Source organism: Podarcis muralis, chromosome 13 (assembly GCF_964188315.1).
Source record: "Podarcis muralis chromosome 13, rPodMur119.hap1.1, whole genome shotgun sequence".
Classification (NCBI taxonomy): domain Eukaryota; kingdom Metazoa; phylum Chordata; class Lepidosauria; order Squamata; family Lacertidae; genus Podarcis; species Podarcis muralis.
Genome location: NC_135667.1, coordinates 21004353 through 21022060, shown reverse-complemented (window position 1 = coordinate 21022060; position 17708 = coordinate 21004353). Strand labels below are relative to the sequence as shown.

General features: G+C 45.2%; 1 protein-coding gene across 1 annotated transcript; it reads left to right on the top strand.

Moving 5' to 3' along the window:
* The first annotated feature begins 7633 nt into the window (after positions 1–7633).
* IL27 (interleukin 27) lies at positions 7634–14355 on the top strand. The gene is made up of 5 exons (XM_028703550.2): positions 7634–8358; positions 11854–12044; positions 12585–12683; positions 13671–13835; positions 13932–14355. Exons 1-5 carry the CDS (start codon positions 8346–8348, stop codon positions 14160–14162), a joined length of 699 nt encoding a protein of 232 aa, XP_028559383.2. The 5' UTR covers positions 7634–8345; the 3' UTR covers positions 14163–14355.
* Positions 14356–17708: the final 3353 nt, after the last annotated feature.

The window sequence follows — 17708 nt, the reverse complement described above, 5'->3', positions numbered from 1 at the left end:
ACACATCAAAGAGGTGATTCAGTGTTGTAAACTTATACAGGGAAATCCGGTAGGGAAAGACAGGACTCCACAGCGCCATCTGGTGTCACAGCATTATATCGCATATACAACGCATATAAAATGCTTTTTCTTTACCAATCTAGCTGAGTTCTAGGACAACAGTCAGGATGTGACCGCTGCAGGCACTTCCCTATTCTTCTAACATTTTTACTTAAATAATGAAAGCTATTTTAGATGTGGGGGACTTCTTGTTTGTTTGTTTTTAAAAAACAACCCATGCCAGTTGGTGTCCAGAAGGGTAATATTTTTCCAAATCTGCCCTTCTAGAATTCCCCCGGTGGATTTTTCCACATCACTCTCACTCTTACACTTCCTCCCCACGCCCCCCCACCTTAAACACACTACTTGGGTTAATTAGCTGATCAGTGCCAGGAATCTGTTTCTTTTGAATGGTTCCCTGCTCCAGGACGGGTGCTAATACAGTGGAACCTCAGGTTAAGAACTTAATTCATTCTGGAGGTCCGTTCTTAACCTGAAACTGTTCTTAACCTGAGGTACCACTTTAGCTAATGGGGCCTCCCACTGCCGCCGCATGATTTCTGTTCTCATCCTGAAGCAAAGTTCTTAACCCGATGTACTATTTCTGGGTTAGCGGAGTCTGTAACCTGAAGCGTCTGTAACCCAAGATACCACTGTACAATTGTTTGAGCAATTACCTCCAATCTGCTACTGTAAAACGTTAAGGGACCCCTGACAGTTAAGTCCAGTTGTGAACAACTCTGGGGGTGTGGCACTCATCTCACTTTACTGACCAAGGGAGCCGGTGTTTGTCCACCCTGCAGTTTTTCCAGGTCATGTGGCCAGCATGGCTAAGCCACTTCTGGCACAACAGAACACCGACACGAGAGCAATGCACGGAAATGCTGTTTACCTTCCCACCGGAGCGGTACCTATTAATCTACTTGCACTTTTGGGCGTGCTTTTGAACTGCTAGGTTGGCAGGAGCTGGGACTGAGCAATAGGAGCTCACCCCGTCGTGGGGATTTGAACCGCCAACCTTTGACCGGCAAGCCCTAGGCTCAGTGGTTTAGACCACAGTGCCACCCGCATCCCTAAAATGTTAACAGTATGCTTATTTAACATATATTTAATTATCACTGACTGATTGGAGGTTTTGTTCTTGTTCTTTTGCATCTCATTGCCATTAATTCATTGCCATTCATTGCCATTCATCTCATTGCCATTAATTCATTGTGTAGCATGCAATTTATATGGATACACACAGAGACACACACACACACCTTAGGAAAGCTGAAGAAGTGGTCATGAGTCTACAAAAGTTTATGCCATAATCCTCATAAACGTAAACCTCAGAAGCAAACTTAGTGGTGACACAAGAGAGCCTTTTCTGCTTCAGTATTGTGCAACTCCCTCACAATAAAGGTTAGATTGGCTCCCTCTTTGTTATGGTATCCTTTTAAAAAAATAAATAAAAATTATTTGGTTTTTCAAATTAAGATTTTACCATCACAAACATACAACAGAAAAACAAGATTCCAAAGAATCTCCTGGACTTCCCTCCTCCCCTTTGTAGGTCCTATTATTAATCATTTCCTCCTGCATCTTGCATAATAATCCAAATCTTTTACATTTCCATTATATCCAAAATTCACCATTAAACGACAACTGTTATTCAAATCCTACCAACAATTTAAACTGTTTACAATGGTTTTTAAGGTAAATTATAAATTTCCCCCATTCCCTATTGAAGTTTTGGTCTTCCTGATTTCTGATTCTTCGGGCCATTTTTGCCATTTCGGCATAATCCATCAACTTGATCTGCCATTCTTCTCTGGTCAGGACTGTCCTCTTTCCATCTCTGATCCAGTAATATCTGTGCAGCTGTGGTCACATACATAGTCTTCTCTGCTCCACTGGGATTTTGGCACCTAAAAGAAAGGCTTTGGGGGGGGGGTTAAAAGAAAAAGTTATTTTAAACATTTTTTAAAATTCATTCTCTCTTTGCTATCCTTCTGCCAGCAGGCCAAAAACCTTTCTGTTCAGATAAGCCATTGAAAACTAAGATGCAGATGATGCTGATCACTGGGCTGGGTGGCCTTTGGTCAGCAATGCCATGGTCCCATCCTGCATTGGGGATCCTACACGGAGCAGCTGTTTGAACTATGGATGATCTCAAGGGTCACTATCCACTCTAAAATTCACTGGGCTGGATACAGTTGAATGAATGAAACTCTATTTGTGCCAGCCATCGGCCATAGCAACAAAAGAACATTGGGATGTACACAGAACAAAATAAAAAGTCAATTATATAAAACACAGTTTAGGGTCATGAATCAGCAATCAAATAGTGGACCTTATTCGGATTGCCCCAGCTAGAAACCTTGCAACCTTTACAGTCATCTGCTCCTCTTGATCTGCCAGGAGAAAAGACACTGTGGCAGTGGTTGGGTGACCCGGAATGGACAATAAGAGAGGGGTGATAATCTCATTCCTCAGGTCTTTGTAAAGAGTGCATGCCAGGAGGATGGAAAATGGAACTTAACTGAACTTAGGTCCCACTGAAATCAATGGAGTAGGTTAGTCATGACTTAGTTTTAGTCCCATTGCTTTCAGTGGGAACTAAAGTTAGCTGGTTAAGTTGATTTAGTTGGTTCGAGTCTAGTGGCTAGAGTCATGGGCACAGCCCAAGGAGACCCGGGTTCAAATGTCTGCTCATTCACAAAGCTCATGAGATTACATCATGCCAGCCTCTCATCCCAATCTATCTCCCAGGATAGAAGGGAATGTGGGGTATGCGTGTTTCTCTTTTGAGGAAGAGTGGGGCTCCAAATGTAACACAAATAGTCATAAAGAAACTGTGCCTGTTTTCAAGAAAACGTGACTAGCTAGGTATTTATCAGTGACTCTTACACTGTGACTCAGCAGAAAACAGGAACTGGTTTTTTGCTGCTTCAAAACCAAAAACTCTAGCCACAAGTTATAAAAATAATCATTATACACCTACAAGAGATGATTACAGCAAATCAACCTCCTCTGCGCTTATCATGTAAAAAAGGGTTGTTTGTTAACAGCAGCCATCTCCAGGCCATAGGCTAAAACCATGAAAAAATATTATTATTATTTAGTGAATTTGTGTACCTCTCTTCATCTGAAGATCACAGAGCCATTTACAACATAAAAATACAAAATGATAACACAGAATACAAAAAAAAAACAAAAACCCCATGCTCCCACAAACACATTTAAAAGGACATACTGGTATATTGTTTAATTAGCCAAAGGCCTGGTTATAGAGAAAAGTTTTCACCTGGTGCTTAAATATATGTAATGAAGGCTCCAGGCAAGCCTCCCTGTGGAGAGCATTCCACAAACTGGAAGCCACCACAGAAAAGGCCCGTTCTCATGTTGCCACTCCTCAGCTGCAATTTGCCTTACACTGGGAGAAGCTCCCACTGGCAATAATGGAAGCCTCACTTCTGGCGCAAACAGCAGCTTCAAGGTGGCAAATATTGTTGGGACTGCGGTGGGAACGAAAAAGCATAAACCAGGGGTCAGCAAACTTTTTCAGCAGGGGGCTGGTCTACTGTCCCTCAGAGCTTGGGGTGGGGGGCAGACTATATTTTGAAAAAAGAAAAGAACGAATTCCTATGCCCCACAAATAACCCAGAGATGCATTTTAAATAAAAGCACACATTCTATTAATGTAAAAACACCAGGCAGGCCCCACAAATAACCCAGAGATGCATTTTAAATAAAAGGACACATTCTACTCATTTAGACAGATTTAGAAGGTGATTGGGCAGGCCCCGGCCCCTGGGCCTTAGTTGCCTACCCATGGCATAAACTTTCCCACCCTGATTGAAAACTATCCCACTCTACCCCTGGTAGCAGCTGTAAAATACAAATGTAAATTCAAGTGACACATTTATTGTCACATGGAGACTGGTTCTCAGCCAGCTGCTACAAGAGGTGTAGTTGGGGGTACTATTGTAGTTGGGGCTACTATTGCATCGGGGGATGTGTGTGATGTCATGTTCTGCGTGTGTGATGACATATGTATGCAATGCACACTGGGAGCCTCCCCAATCTTGGGGGCCACCTGGTGCCTCTAGCTGCTGTTAATTTGATGTGAAATTTGCCTGATCCACACTTACCAGACTCATATGTAGATTGAAATATAGTTATCCTTTAAAATTTGTGTTTTACTGCACATTTCAAAAAAGTACCAACATGTATTAAAAATGCTTATAGGATAAACTTTTTCTTTTTCTTTTTAGAAATGTGCACATTGCCACAAAATATGTATTTAAAGACACATTTATATATATTTAAATGTGATTTTGGTGATTAATATTGAATCAGATTTTCAGATTATTGCAGAGTCAGGAGAGAACAGACATAGACTGGGAACAGACTGATTCATCCATCTCTAGGCTTACTGCCAACCAGGGCTGTGTTCACATTCCTGGCTTAAAGTGCAGCAAGGTCGTTGGATTTTGCTGTGTTTTGAATCACATATGCATGCTGTTGTACACATGAGTATGGTTGAATTTGTTTCTAAGTCACCTGCTATCTGTCCACGTTAGTGGGCAAAGAGGGGCTGTAGTTGTCTTCCCATGGCTTACATTTTCAAACCAGATCAAAGGTCGTTTGAACATATCCAAATGCAGCATTTTTCAACAAACGACAAGATATGTGTGGATAGTGGCTAACGTTGTGTGTACACGGCTTCATATACCAGTGATGGGAGTGCATTGGGTGCAGAGTAAACTGGAGTGTGTACATGGCCAAAGTGTGCCTGGGGTTGGAACCTGAATGACAGAACCTCTTGAGATGTGTGCAAAATATGTGAGATATATGGCAGAGATTTATTATCGTTTTTAAATAAGACACACATAGTGAGTAGCTCAGAAATGGACCATGTGGTGAATCTGGATGTTTGGACAGGAGCAAGTTAATGGAGCCAGGACAGGACTACAACCACTTGCTGCCTTAAAAGTAATCCTAGTACAGTTGCCTTCATTTTGCTAGAGAAGTTGGCCGAATGCTCTCAGTAGCTAGCCTTCTGAATACTCTCCCCACAACCACCTAAACTAGACACTGATGGGGAGAGAGAGAGACACTGAATGAGAATAGAATTTGCATACAAGGGAAGACGTGCTTTGATTCTTCAGAGTTCCTATAAGTCAACTTCCTGGCCCTGTTTTTCTCATGGAACGAACATACTTCTTTCCGTTGTGGCCAGAACACCCACGTTTGTACACCAAGTCTTGGTCTGTGAGCAAATGTTTGGATTTCTGCATTTGCAACATTTGCAACACTCTTTTATGTAAATGCATTTGCAGAACTTTGGGACTTCTCCAGCAAAGCGGCGCTGGACCTCAGTGTCTGGGCTGAACAATGGGGGTGGAGACGCTCCTTCAGGTATACTGGGCTGAGGCCATTTAGGGCTTTAAAGGTCAGCATCAAGGTCAGCTCAGAAACGTACTGGGAACCAATGTAGGTCTTTCAAGACCGGTGTTCTGTGGTCTCGGCGGCAGCTCCCACTCACCCGTCTGGCTGCCGCATTCTGGATTAGTAGTAGTTTCTGGGTCACCTTCAAAGGTAGCCCCATGTAGAGGATAACTTAATAAACGGATTAGACAAATTCATGAAGGACAAGGCTATCCATTACCACTAGTCTTTTGCTATTAGACCCTTGATATGAATACTTTTAGCACCCACCCTCAGGGGCAGCCTGCCCTGTTTCACTGCTGAAGCCCACCCACCCCGCCTGAGCCTCTCTTACCTGGGTTGCATGGTACCACTGCATGGGATTGTGCCACCCAAAGCAGCCTTCTCACTGTGCCTTGTGGCAGGCCGGCCTTGCACACCCCTATCATTGTGATTGTAATTTGTCTTTAACTGATTTTAATGCAGTGGTACCTCGGGTTATATGCAGTGGTACCTCGGGTTAGGGACGCGGGTGGCGTTGTGGGTTAAACCACAGAGCCTAGGACTTGCCGATCAGAAGGTCGGCGGTTCAAATCCCCACGACGGGGTGCTGCTCTTGCCAACCTAGCAGTTCGAAAGCACATCAAAGTGCAAGTAGATAAATAGGTACCACTCTGGCGGGAAGGTAAATGGCATTTCTGTGCACTGCTCTGGTTCACCAGAAGCGGCTTAGTCATGCTGGCCACATGACCCGGAAGCTGTACGCCGGCTCCCTCAGCCAATAAAGCGAGATGAGCACGCAACCCCAGAGTCGGCCACGACTGGACCTAATGGTCAGGGGTCCCTTTACCTTTACCTCGGGTTACAGACGCTTCATGTTACAGACGCTTCAGGTTACAGACTCCACTAACCCAGAAATAGTGCCTCGGGTTAAGAACTTTGCTTCAGGATGAGAACAGAAATCGCGCGGCAGCGGCAGGAGGCCCCATTAGCTAAAGTGGTACCTCAGGTTAAGAACAGTTTCAGGTTAGGATCAACCCTGGCGATCAATGGGGTGACAGATGTCGCAGCCAGATCGCCCGATCTGGCTGCGACATCTGTCACCCCATTGATCGCCAGGGTTGATTCGGCTGATCTGGCTGGCTAGGCGGGTGTCCCCTCCCTCCCTCACCGCTCCATGTGCGTCCCTCCCGAAGCTGCGCGCTCGGTGGAAGAGGACGACCATCCCAGATAGAAGGAGTGTACCGTTCTTCAGTCAAGGGTATACGATAGCTGCGCTCCCCTGCTAGAACCTCCAAACAAGCTCAAGAACAGTTTCAGGTTAAGGATGGACCTCCAGAACGAATTAAGTTCTTAACCCGAGGTACCACAGTATCGCATTTCAATTGGTTGCAACCTACTCTGGAACCTTAGGGTGACAGGGCTGGACGATATCTGGTTTTTAACATTGTGATATATCACCAGCTAAACATCGCAATATACTGATATATAATGATTTCTGAAATAAGGATGGAGCTATGTAGAGGCATTGGTTGGCTTTACAGTTTTTCCCGCATTGGGATTTTTGCATAGCACACGGGCACACCATGATTCGTAATGTATTGCCAGGTCAAAAAAATTATGAAACCGATATCACGACATGGACTTCAAACTGGTTTTGAATGATATGTGGCCCAGCTTTAGCACACATTATGATTTGCTATATATTGCCAGGTAAAAAATTATGAAACCAATATCATGATACAGACTTCAAACTGGTTTTGGTCAATATATCGATATATCACCCAGCCCTAGTGATGGGTGGGTAATAAATCAAAATAGCAACAATAATAGTAATTACCTCCATTATCAATACCATGCCTCCAAAATGCAATTGACAGAGGGCTATTGCACACACGTCCTGCTAGTGATCTGATTAGCCACTGTGGGAAAAGAAGTTAGGCCTTTGGTCTGATCAAGCAGAACTCTTATTAGTCAGAGTAGACAGCACTGGGTACATGTACCAATGGCTGACCTCGCTGTCAAGCAGCCATCTTGAAGCCACTCCTGTGCCCTGCCTCACTCTTGTTCCTGGAAGACCAAGGAGAAGGAGGTGGCTGCTTGGTTACTGGATAGGAGCAGGAGGCCAATGATAGGGGGAATGTTGTCGCCTTATTGTCTCACGCAAAATGGTTGTCCAGGTGCTATCCCTGGAACCATAACCCCCACATAAGCGGAGAGTCACCTGTATAGTAAACTCCCTGACAACAGTGAAATGTGCAATACTAAGGCAGACCTTTGTCAAACAGAGATGGGCAAAGGTTTGCCAATGAGGGGCAGCGTATTCAGTGTAACATGCAGAGCTAGCATTTGGGGATGACTTTCTATTCCCTTATTCCAAATACTGCGGTGTAATTTATGATGAGGCGATTTTTAATAGTGTTCTCTGCTTGGATTTTGCTGGGAGGAGGGTGAGAAACATCAACAGAGACCAGAAATTGAGTACGTTGGTAGCATTGGAAAAGCCCCAGGCTGAATGAGAGGGTTCCCCAAGATGAGAGGGCATCCTGTGTCACATGGTCAGCTGAAGAAATCCTCTTTTCAAGCGGTTTCTCCCCCCCCCCCCAAGAAAAGAGGAAGCTGAGCAAGCACCCTGGCCGCTCCAATCCCTTGCTACTCCCTCCCCCCGAAACTACAGCAGAGAGAAACTACAGTAGAGGTGAAAGACGCAGTTCCAGAAATCAGATTGTTTCGCCTCTTTGAAAAGAGCACCCTTTGTAATCTTGGACATTACAGGTCCAAATGAAAATGAAAGCCGGTGGACATAAAAAGGCCCCCAAGATGGGCTGTAGGATCAAACATTGCCTTCTTGGACAGACAAGCAGATACCCCACTAATCAGAGATTCTCAAGATGCGTCTGTGTGGTAAGAAATGAGAAATTATTTGTGATCTTTACATTTCTAGCGTTTCCTCGCTTCGGTCCTGAAGATAGTCCAGGGTGAGGTTTATTGGGGCACTGTGTACTGCAGGCAAGGGATGAGACACGGAGGCTGGCTGTCAATGGCAGAAAGAGGCTTGCCAGGGCCGGCTCTACCATTAGCTAGGGTGAGGCAAAGCAGCTCAGGTGGCAGGTTTTATAGTACTACTAACGGAGAAGCCTCCACTTTGAGACCCTTTGCCTTGGAGCCTGAAGGCAAATGGCTATGTAACTTGGATGTGGGTCCCAGCCGCACCATGCCTTTAAAGCAGTTTCGTACCACTTCGACTATCATGTATTCTCCAAAGAATCTTGGGGAACTGTAGTTTGTTAAGGATTCTGGCCACTATAGCTCTGTGAAGGGTAAATTACAGTTCTCAAGATTCTTGGGGGAAGCCATGACTCTTAAAGCAGCACTAATGTGCTTTAAATGGCTAGTGTGTGGCCGTCTTAAGCAAATTTGAGTTTGGCTCCCCTTTGGGTGCGAAACTGCTGGAGAGGTGTTCATGAATATCAATTCTCAAGTTTCATGGCAGAGAGGGAAGGGGGCATAAGCAGTCATAACAAAACAAACGGCTTATATTTTACTGTGGAACAGAGGTTCCTAAAGTGGATAGTATTATCTGGGGTGCTAAGAGACAAGGGGACAGCAGGGGGATGCTGGAGGTGTGAAGGGAGCAGGTGGCACTGTGGCCTAAACCACTGACCCTTTTGGGTCAAATCTGTGCAACGTGGTGAGCTCCCATTGCTCTGTCCCAGCTCTTGCCAACCTAGCCGTTCAAAAGCATACCAATGCAAGTAGATAAACAAGTACCATTGTGGCAGGAGGGTAAATGGCATTTTCATGTGCTCTGGCACCCATCACGGTGCCCCGTTGCACCAAAAGGGGTTTGGTCATGCTGGCCACATGACCCTGAAAGCTGTCTTAGGACAAACGCTGGCTCCCTCAGCCTGAAAGCAAGATAAGCGCCACAACCCCATTGTCGCCTTTGACTGGATTTAACCATCCAGGGGTCCTTTACCATTACCGTTACCTTGCTGGAGGTGTAACTGACTGTGAAGCTTTGAAAAGCTGGTATCACTGGATCAAGCTCATCAGTTTTGTTGAATTAATTACATGAAATAGTTCTAACTGGATTTTGAATAAATGTGTAATTGTTTGTTACCGTTCTGAATTTTATTGTGTTATGATCTTCCTTAGTGGGCCAAGCAAAGCACTATTTTGAATAATGCTTTTTATAGGGTAGGGGGCAGTGGGGAGGAGTTTATGGAAGTAAGGAGGGTTCCTCAAAAAAGTTTAAGAACTACTGCTCTAAGGGATGAGGGGAGGGCTATTTGTAGGATAGCCATGTGTGTCCTACTTCACAGTCCTCTGTTTGAAGGTATTTGTGCTGGTCCAGGGGGGAGGTTACCGTGGGGCGAGGTCCAGGACCTGAGTCGAGGGTCGGCAGACAGTCCTCCACGGGCGAAGCAGGGTCCACAGCGAGGAGCCTGGCAAGGACAGGAACTCTGGGGGAACCGGACTGGGTACTGGCCGAAACAGCTCTTCAACGACGTTGCTCCTGCAGCCTGGGACCGGGCTGACTGGCCTTTATCTTCTCTGAGGCCAGGGGCGGTCCCGGCCCCCAGGAGACCTGCCTCTCCTTGCCTTAAGGCGAGCACTCCTCCTGGGAGAAACCAGTTCCCTCCGCCTCTCTGCCCTGAGCCTCTGCAGTTCAGGAGAGGCTGAAGGGTTACTGGACCCAGGGGGAGACTCACCTGTAGGCACAGAGTCCTCAACCACCTCCGGAGCCAGAGTGGATTCACCTGGTGCCTACTCCTGAGGATCCGGCACAGGTGCAGGCGCTTCAGAATCAAGGCCATGCCCCAGTTCAGCCGGCCCTGGAGGCGGGGACTCCTGTGCAGGCTGGGATTCCTCCGGTTCAGCCTCTGAATACATATAAATTACCATATGCAAATGTTAAGCAAATTGGTGTCACCTTTCACCCCTTTATTTTTGGCAATGCATTATTGGCCACCCCAGGCATTTGGATTTTCTACTTTAAGTACCAACATGCCCTGGACCACTTCTAGACACCTTTGTTGATGGATTCAATACACTGTAGTCCAGGTTTGGGAATTCTGTGGCCCCTCAGATCTTGCTGGACTACAACTCCATCATCTCTGACCATTGGCCAAAGGTTCCCCACCTGTACTCTAAAGGAGCCTGGGACGTTGTTCTATTTTGACTTGAAAACAAATCTCTGAGGTTGTTTAGGTCTGAGGGATCAATGGCTCGCCATTCCATGCTTTCCCTTACTGGTAAACATAACCTCCAAATCTACTGAAAAAACCTCAAAGTGGCCAGCGAAATTCCCCTCAGATGGGTTTCCCCTCTCCAGATGGTGAGGTCACGCTGTGTGACAGGCCTGCAAACCAAATTTGGGAGCATGTGTGTTTGCTAAGGTCCTGTGACAGGAATTGTAGGAGCCAAAATGGTGTTGTTTTAATCAGTGGTGCTGTTGGGTAATTTTTGACTCTGGGTTGAATGGTTGAGTGGGGCAGGACTCTTTCGATGGTACTGCTGTGTATTCAAAACATGGTAAGCCGCACTGCATTTGTAGACTTTCCTGCTCATTTTGCCAAAGTGGCTCTAGATATTGTGGGATATGAAACACAAGAGCAGTCAAGTACAACATTCCTAGAGTGTACATGTTTAGACATGGGGAGGGATGTTTGTCCAGCCAGCAGGTAAACTTCCTGTTTCCCTCTGGGCTGGGACAGACTTCCTCCACATATGACTAGAGGTGGGTGTGGCCTCACCTGTGCAGGTAATGATAAAACCACAGGACAGGGCAGCCATCTCTCTCTCTTTCACCACATGCATCAAAGGAACAACATCTCCTGAGTGCAAGATGTCCTCTTGGCTCCCAGCCAAGAAAGGACAAAGGGACTATCTTCTTAAGAGATAGACTCCAAATGTATATTACTTCACTAAGCTTAAGTCTGCCTTCTGGGATCTGATTGTGAACAGAATGTAAGTAAACTCTTTTTATACTTTTGTAAAGGATTGTGTCGTGTCTTCTATTTTAAGAGGGAATACGGGGAAATTACCAGAGTAGTTTTATAGAGGCTTTAGCGAGCCTGAGCAAACGCTGTCGTTGCAAACTTAAAGGGGAATGTTTTACTCTGCAGAAATTGGGAACTTGTTAGCACAAGTTGGATAAGGATATAATCAGACAATATATCCTCTCCTGCATCCCTGAACATTCCCACAGATATCTGCCTCAAAGTTGTACCCTGATGGTACCACCCATTGCTCCCTATGGACAAACTGAGGCTTATCCCACCACAACCCTAGCTCTGAATTCTTGTCCCAAGATCAACAGGTATCCAGCTCAACAAATTTGCTGCCTTTCCCATGTAATGGCACCACCTTTCCCTTCTCCCCACAACTGTCTAGGTGCAACACTCCTTCTCCAAGCTGTCCTCAATGTTGACCTTTTCATTGCTGCCACCACGGCTGGACTTCAGGAAGAGAATGGTTCCAGTCTCATCCCACAGTGGCGGCTGACGCTGCAGAAAGAATTTGGCATTAGCTTAAGACACTCCCGGCAACTTCTCTGCAAAATACAGAATATTTCACGTCGCTTCGTAAGTCTACTCGTCTTTCTAACTCCTCTGCACACACAGTGTGACGGGCCTTGAGATAGGATCTGGCTGGTTTCTGGAAGGGAAAGCTAACAGCTTCTTAGTTCATTAGTTCTTTTCCCTTTCACTGTTTATCCTGTTAATCATGCAATGGTTGATGGGGATATCGGAAGGTTCTGACACAAGAATAGTAGTGGAAAACTGAAAACTTGGAAAATTCTGTGTCCTTAGTTATTGCTGATGGGATCAAACAGTAATCAATCTGTGATCTATGAAGGCACAGTATAAAATTAGAAACTTTATGAGCAATAGTTAAATTTATTATTGGTATTTCCTGCTAACATTATAATGGAATAATTTTTTACACCTCTCAGCAAATTTGGAGGAAAAGTGGAACTAACATAATAAATAAATTTGAATAACTTGCTTCTGTCCCTTCCTCTATCTCAAGTAAGGTATATTTCTTAAGGCACATTTGCAGCAGCTGGTTGAAAAGTTGGCAACCCCACCTAGAGTCTTGGTGTTTTCTTTCTTTCTTTCCAGCTCTCTGAACGTCTGTCTGGAGTGCAGCCCACTTCTGTACGAAGCTCAGGGCAGCTTCCCTCAGTCAGCCTTGATCTCTACACATGGCTTTCTCTTCCAGTAAGAATAATTATTTATTTGAAAAATTCCTATCCCGCTTTTCATGCCCTCAGAGTATGGCTTAAAATGATGATAGAAAGCAAGTAACAACATAAATTGTGTTTAACAACATTGTCGGTCTCTACAAGAGGAGGTAAAAGCCCCTGTGAACTACTCAATGCCACCAAAAGCCTCATAAAGCAAACAAAATGTTTTGCTACCTGGTGCCTAAAAGATATGAAATGTTGGCTTTGGGTGAGCTGATAAGGAGAGGGAATTCCGTCACTGAGGTGTCACCATTGAAAAGGCCCTCTCCCTCCAGGAGCCACTGACCTTGCCTCTGAAGGTGAGGTCACCTGGAGGCAGATTCGCGGTCGTGGCTTCCCCCACAGAATCTTGGAAACTAAGGTTACAGGGAACCAGGCAGAGGGCCTTCTTGGTAGTGGCACCCACCCTGTGGAACACCTTCCCATCAGAGGGCAAACAAATAAACAACTATATGGCTTTCTGAAGACATCTGAAAGCAGCGCTGTATCAAGAAGTTTTTATTGCTTGATGTTTAGTTGTGTTTTATATTATGATGGATGCCGCCCAGAGTGGCTGGACAACTCAGTCAGATGGTCAGGGTATCAATAATGTTGTTATTGTTGTTGATCAACTTGAGTGGGGGCAATATAGATTGGGGAACTGGTGTTAGGAAGAAGGTTAGACACCCTTACCCTGAGTTATCTCCTTGACCAAATTAATTAGCCTCCTCTTTCTGTAGGCTGCAATTTGTTATTTGTTTTGAACTAGGCTATCCATTATCAATTTCCCAGATTAACATGTAGTTTGGGCCTTAACCAATGATTAGTATTTTGGATGAGCAGTTTTGGCAGAGCTTTGGGACACTCCATAGCTGCCTGCTTTCGCCAGGGTTTCTTTCCACATCTCAAGGGCAGGGAGGGAAGAGGCAGGGCACCTGGGTGCTTTTGACTGGTTTGATTCCTAATCCTGCCATTTTCCCAGGATGCCAAGCGCCTGACCTACATGTCCAAGATGCTGCCATTTTATCAGGGTTTGGCACAACAGCTGAGGGACCACGAGGCCACCAAAGAAGACTCTAAATTCCTATCTAACTTTGAAGACATCAGTCTTTCCCTCCGAGACCTGGACCATCATGTGAGTTATCAGGTAGGTCTTCCTGCCCTTTGGGACACAGCTCGGTGGGGCAAAGGCATCCTTTATCTTTTGTGCTGTTTTAACACCTTTCCTTGATTCTCCCTGTAGATTTTGCTTTGGGGCCTGCCGATTGAAAACGAGCCTGAGCCAACACTCAAGCCCCTTCGAATTCTTCAGCACTGGAGTTGGTGGAGGAATCGCCAGGAAGTATATGTCATCTTACGCTCCCTCAACAGTTTCCTGTGCCGGGTCACAAGGGAATTCTTGCTGCTGAGGACTCGGGTGGCTAAAGACACTTCCTTTTCCAAGGCTTCCAAATCTACACCACTCCCAGCCTAGATCCCCAATCCGCTGTCAGAGGATGCTGGCATCCTGGCATCCAGACCTCAACACCTCCCCTACTGTAATTTATGGATTTACCAATTGGTTATCTTAAAATATTTAATTTATAAGTATTTATTTTTTTCTAAATGTTTATATTTTGTATTTTTAACTTATTTTTTTCAATAAAACCAACACTGCTGTGACCATTTATGGAAACTGTTGTTTCAGTTCAGCAAAGGCGCTTTTCTTGGGAAAGAGATAAGAAAGAGTGAAAGAGAAAGCAAAGCTAGGAATGTTTGACAGGCAATTCTAAACCTGCCTTAGGCAGCCGGCTTTCTGCTGATCTGGGCAGCATATGCACCACACTTTTAAATCACATGGTGGCTTCTCTGCAAAGAATACTGTGCCTCCTCGCCACAGCCGCTCCGGGTGCATGTGGCTGCAGCAGGGGGTGGGGGCAGAGGGTGGGGGGCATATGCAGCAGTGGAGGAGCAGGAGGAAGTGGCGAGCTCCCAACAGTGCAAGGAACCGAAGAGGCACTGACAAACAATAAAACTCAGTTGGTTAGAGCATGGTGCTGATGATGCCAAGGTTGCAGGTTCGATCCCCAGCTGCATAGGAGGTAGGACTAGATCAGGGGTAAAAGGTAAAGGGACCCCTGACCATTAGGTCCAGTCGTGGACGACTCTGGGGTTGCGGCGCTCATCTCGCTTTAGTGGCTGAGGGAGCCGGCGTTTGTCCGCAGACAGCTTCCGGGTCATGTAGCCAGCGTGACAGAGACGCTTCTGGCGAACCAGAGCAGCGTATGGAAACACCGTTTACCTTCCCGCCGGAGTGATACCTATTTATCTACTTGCCCTTTGACATGCTTTCAAACTGCTAGGTTGGCAGGAAGATCAGGGGTAATCAACCTTTTTATACCTACCGCCCACTAATACATCTTTCTTGATGGTAAAATATCCTTACCGCCCACCACTGCTCGATGGAAGGAGGATTCAGCTTGTGCCATAGAACCCCCTACCGCCCACCTAGAATCCTGAAATGCCCACTAGTGGGCGGTAGGGACCAGGTTGACAACCCCTGGACTAGATGAGCCTCAGGGTTCATTCCAACTCTATGATTCTATGAACACAGACATCTAGATGGACCAAATGCTCTGCCTCATGATTAACATTAGGCACTGTTATAAGAATTCTAAGGTCTCAAATATAGAACAAATGTTCATAAATGTACAAAGCAAACACATACATAAGTGTATAAACCACGTGTCTGAAACAGTACAGGAGAGCAATCCTGAAGCCATTTTGACTCTCTCCAAATTGACCTCAAATATTTCTCTGCAAGGAAGAAGGAAATGGGAAAAGCTTTCCAAATGTCTTTGGACTGTATTGGCTTACACCTCCCTGCAAATACAGTCAGGCAAGTATCTGTTAAGCTGAGTAAACCATCAATATGTGTAAGAGATTCAAGAAGTAAAGTACCATACTCTGGGCAATCTCCCCCTATTTTCTTAATTTTGAGCCCCCCCAAAAAGGGGGTGTCATATACATGTGGGTGTGTTATACACGGAAAAATATGGTATTTACCATCTCAAAGGAATGATCAGGCTACCCAGAAAATGCAATCAAGTAAGGCATTATCAGGTATCCTGGCAGACAGGAGAGAAGCAACACTCTCAGAATTCTGCTGGAGTCCGCCTCCTATGTGATGTATGTATGATGTTTTTTTTGGGGGGGGGGGGTCTTGGGTTACAGGGTGGGCAATTTCAAAAGTCTTTATAGGGGCTTGTGCACCATTGTTCTGGGTCTCTCCTACCTCCTTGTAAGGAGGGGAGGGAACTCTGTTGCAACAGAAAAATAAAGATCTGCCTGACTTTCTGTGGATCTTGCCTCCATCTATCCATCTCTGACTGATCATGGACCTACGGGACTCAGTCCCTTGGGGAGTTGGGCAGCAAAAACCAACCCCCCTATTTTTTTCGCCTATAACAGCACTCTCACTATAGTATTTTAGAGGTTTGCCAAAACTTTATTCATTTTAACAAGTCTATCCTGATTATGTAATTAAATATTTGTTTTAAATTTTGCTGCTCTTCTCTGCATATTGTTGATAATTATTTTCGATCATTTTTATACCACTTGATGAAGGCGCCCGATGCAGCTTGGCAGGGAGGTAATTCCGCAGTTTATGGGCTGTGGAATTAAGTGTTGCATGTGCATAGTGTGTGTGTGTGTGTGTGTGTGTGTGTGTGTGTGATAACTGAAGGAGACATTTCACTCAGATTTCTTTTTAAAAAACCTATTACTGTGATGGAGTGATCTGGTAGGAGAGATGCCAGCTAGCTGGAGGTACAGGGTCCCTGTATCTTCCACATTTGCTGACAGGCAAAGAGCCAAAAATAATGCAGTTCCCCTCCCCCGCAAGAGAACGCAGCTCTACAATCCACCTTATGCATTTGATGTAGCAGACTTGCTGACAAAACGGGCTGTAATAATTTGATTGTTGCTCCCTCAGAGAAGGCCTGAACCTTGTGCAATTTTGGAAACGCACAACCAAATTTCCAAACATTGTTTTTAAAGCTTAAAAGCAGCTGCAGCCTGCAGGAGAGGGGAAGATTGGGTCAGAGCAGTGAGACAGAAGCAGGCGGTGTTCGACTTAACAGATGGGCAACAGAAGTGGGTTCTGTGATGAGTTCTAAGAAGCTTATAGTGCAGAGCTGGAAAGACAAATTCCACCATCTATCACCCAGTGGTTAGAAGATCTCACTGCTCTTTCCACGTTCGAGCATATGGTTTGTAATCATCAATTTAATCCAGGCACCTATTTGGAAATTTGGACTCCCTATATAAATGTATACGCTTAAACCTGGATTGAGGAAATATTGTGTCAAGGTCGTGTGGCAATGGATTGCTTTTTCCAATCATATATTATTAGTATTCTTTTTCTGTTACAATTGCAAATTAAAACCTCAAGGGGTGGGGGGAATTGGGAATGTTTAATCCTCTTCTCTGCACCGTTTCCCCAGTAAAAAACCCCTCTCTTTTAAAAAGGTGTGGGCCACATAATCCCTTTCATCCTCTGCCTAAAAAATGTCAACAGAGAGAGTGAAACCACCTGATCAACAGCCAAAGCAAATGGGATTTATTGATTCAATAACCATGCTCATGCAAAGCAAACGAAGTACAGTGGTACCTCGGGTTAAGTACTTAATTTGTTCCGGAGGTCTGTTCTTAACTTGAAACTGTTCTTAACCTGAAGCACTTTAGCTAATGGGGCCTCCTGCTGCTGCCGGAGCACAATTTCTGTTCTTATCCCGAAGCAAAGTTCTTAACCTGAAGCACCATTTCTGGGTTAGCAGAGTCTGTAACCTGAAGTGTATGTAACCTGAAGCGTATGTAACCCGAGGTACCACTGTACCTCAAGGTATTTGCCTATCCTGTGAGGTGGCTTTGGATCAAAAACTCTGCTCCTGGAATTGTCCGCCCCTTCTGTAGATAGACAACAAATCCACAGAAATCTAGATAATGCAGATTACCAGTGCTAACACCATAGAGCTCTTGA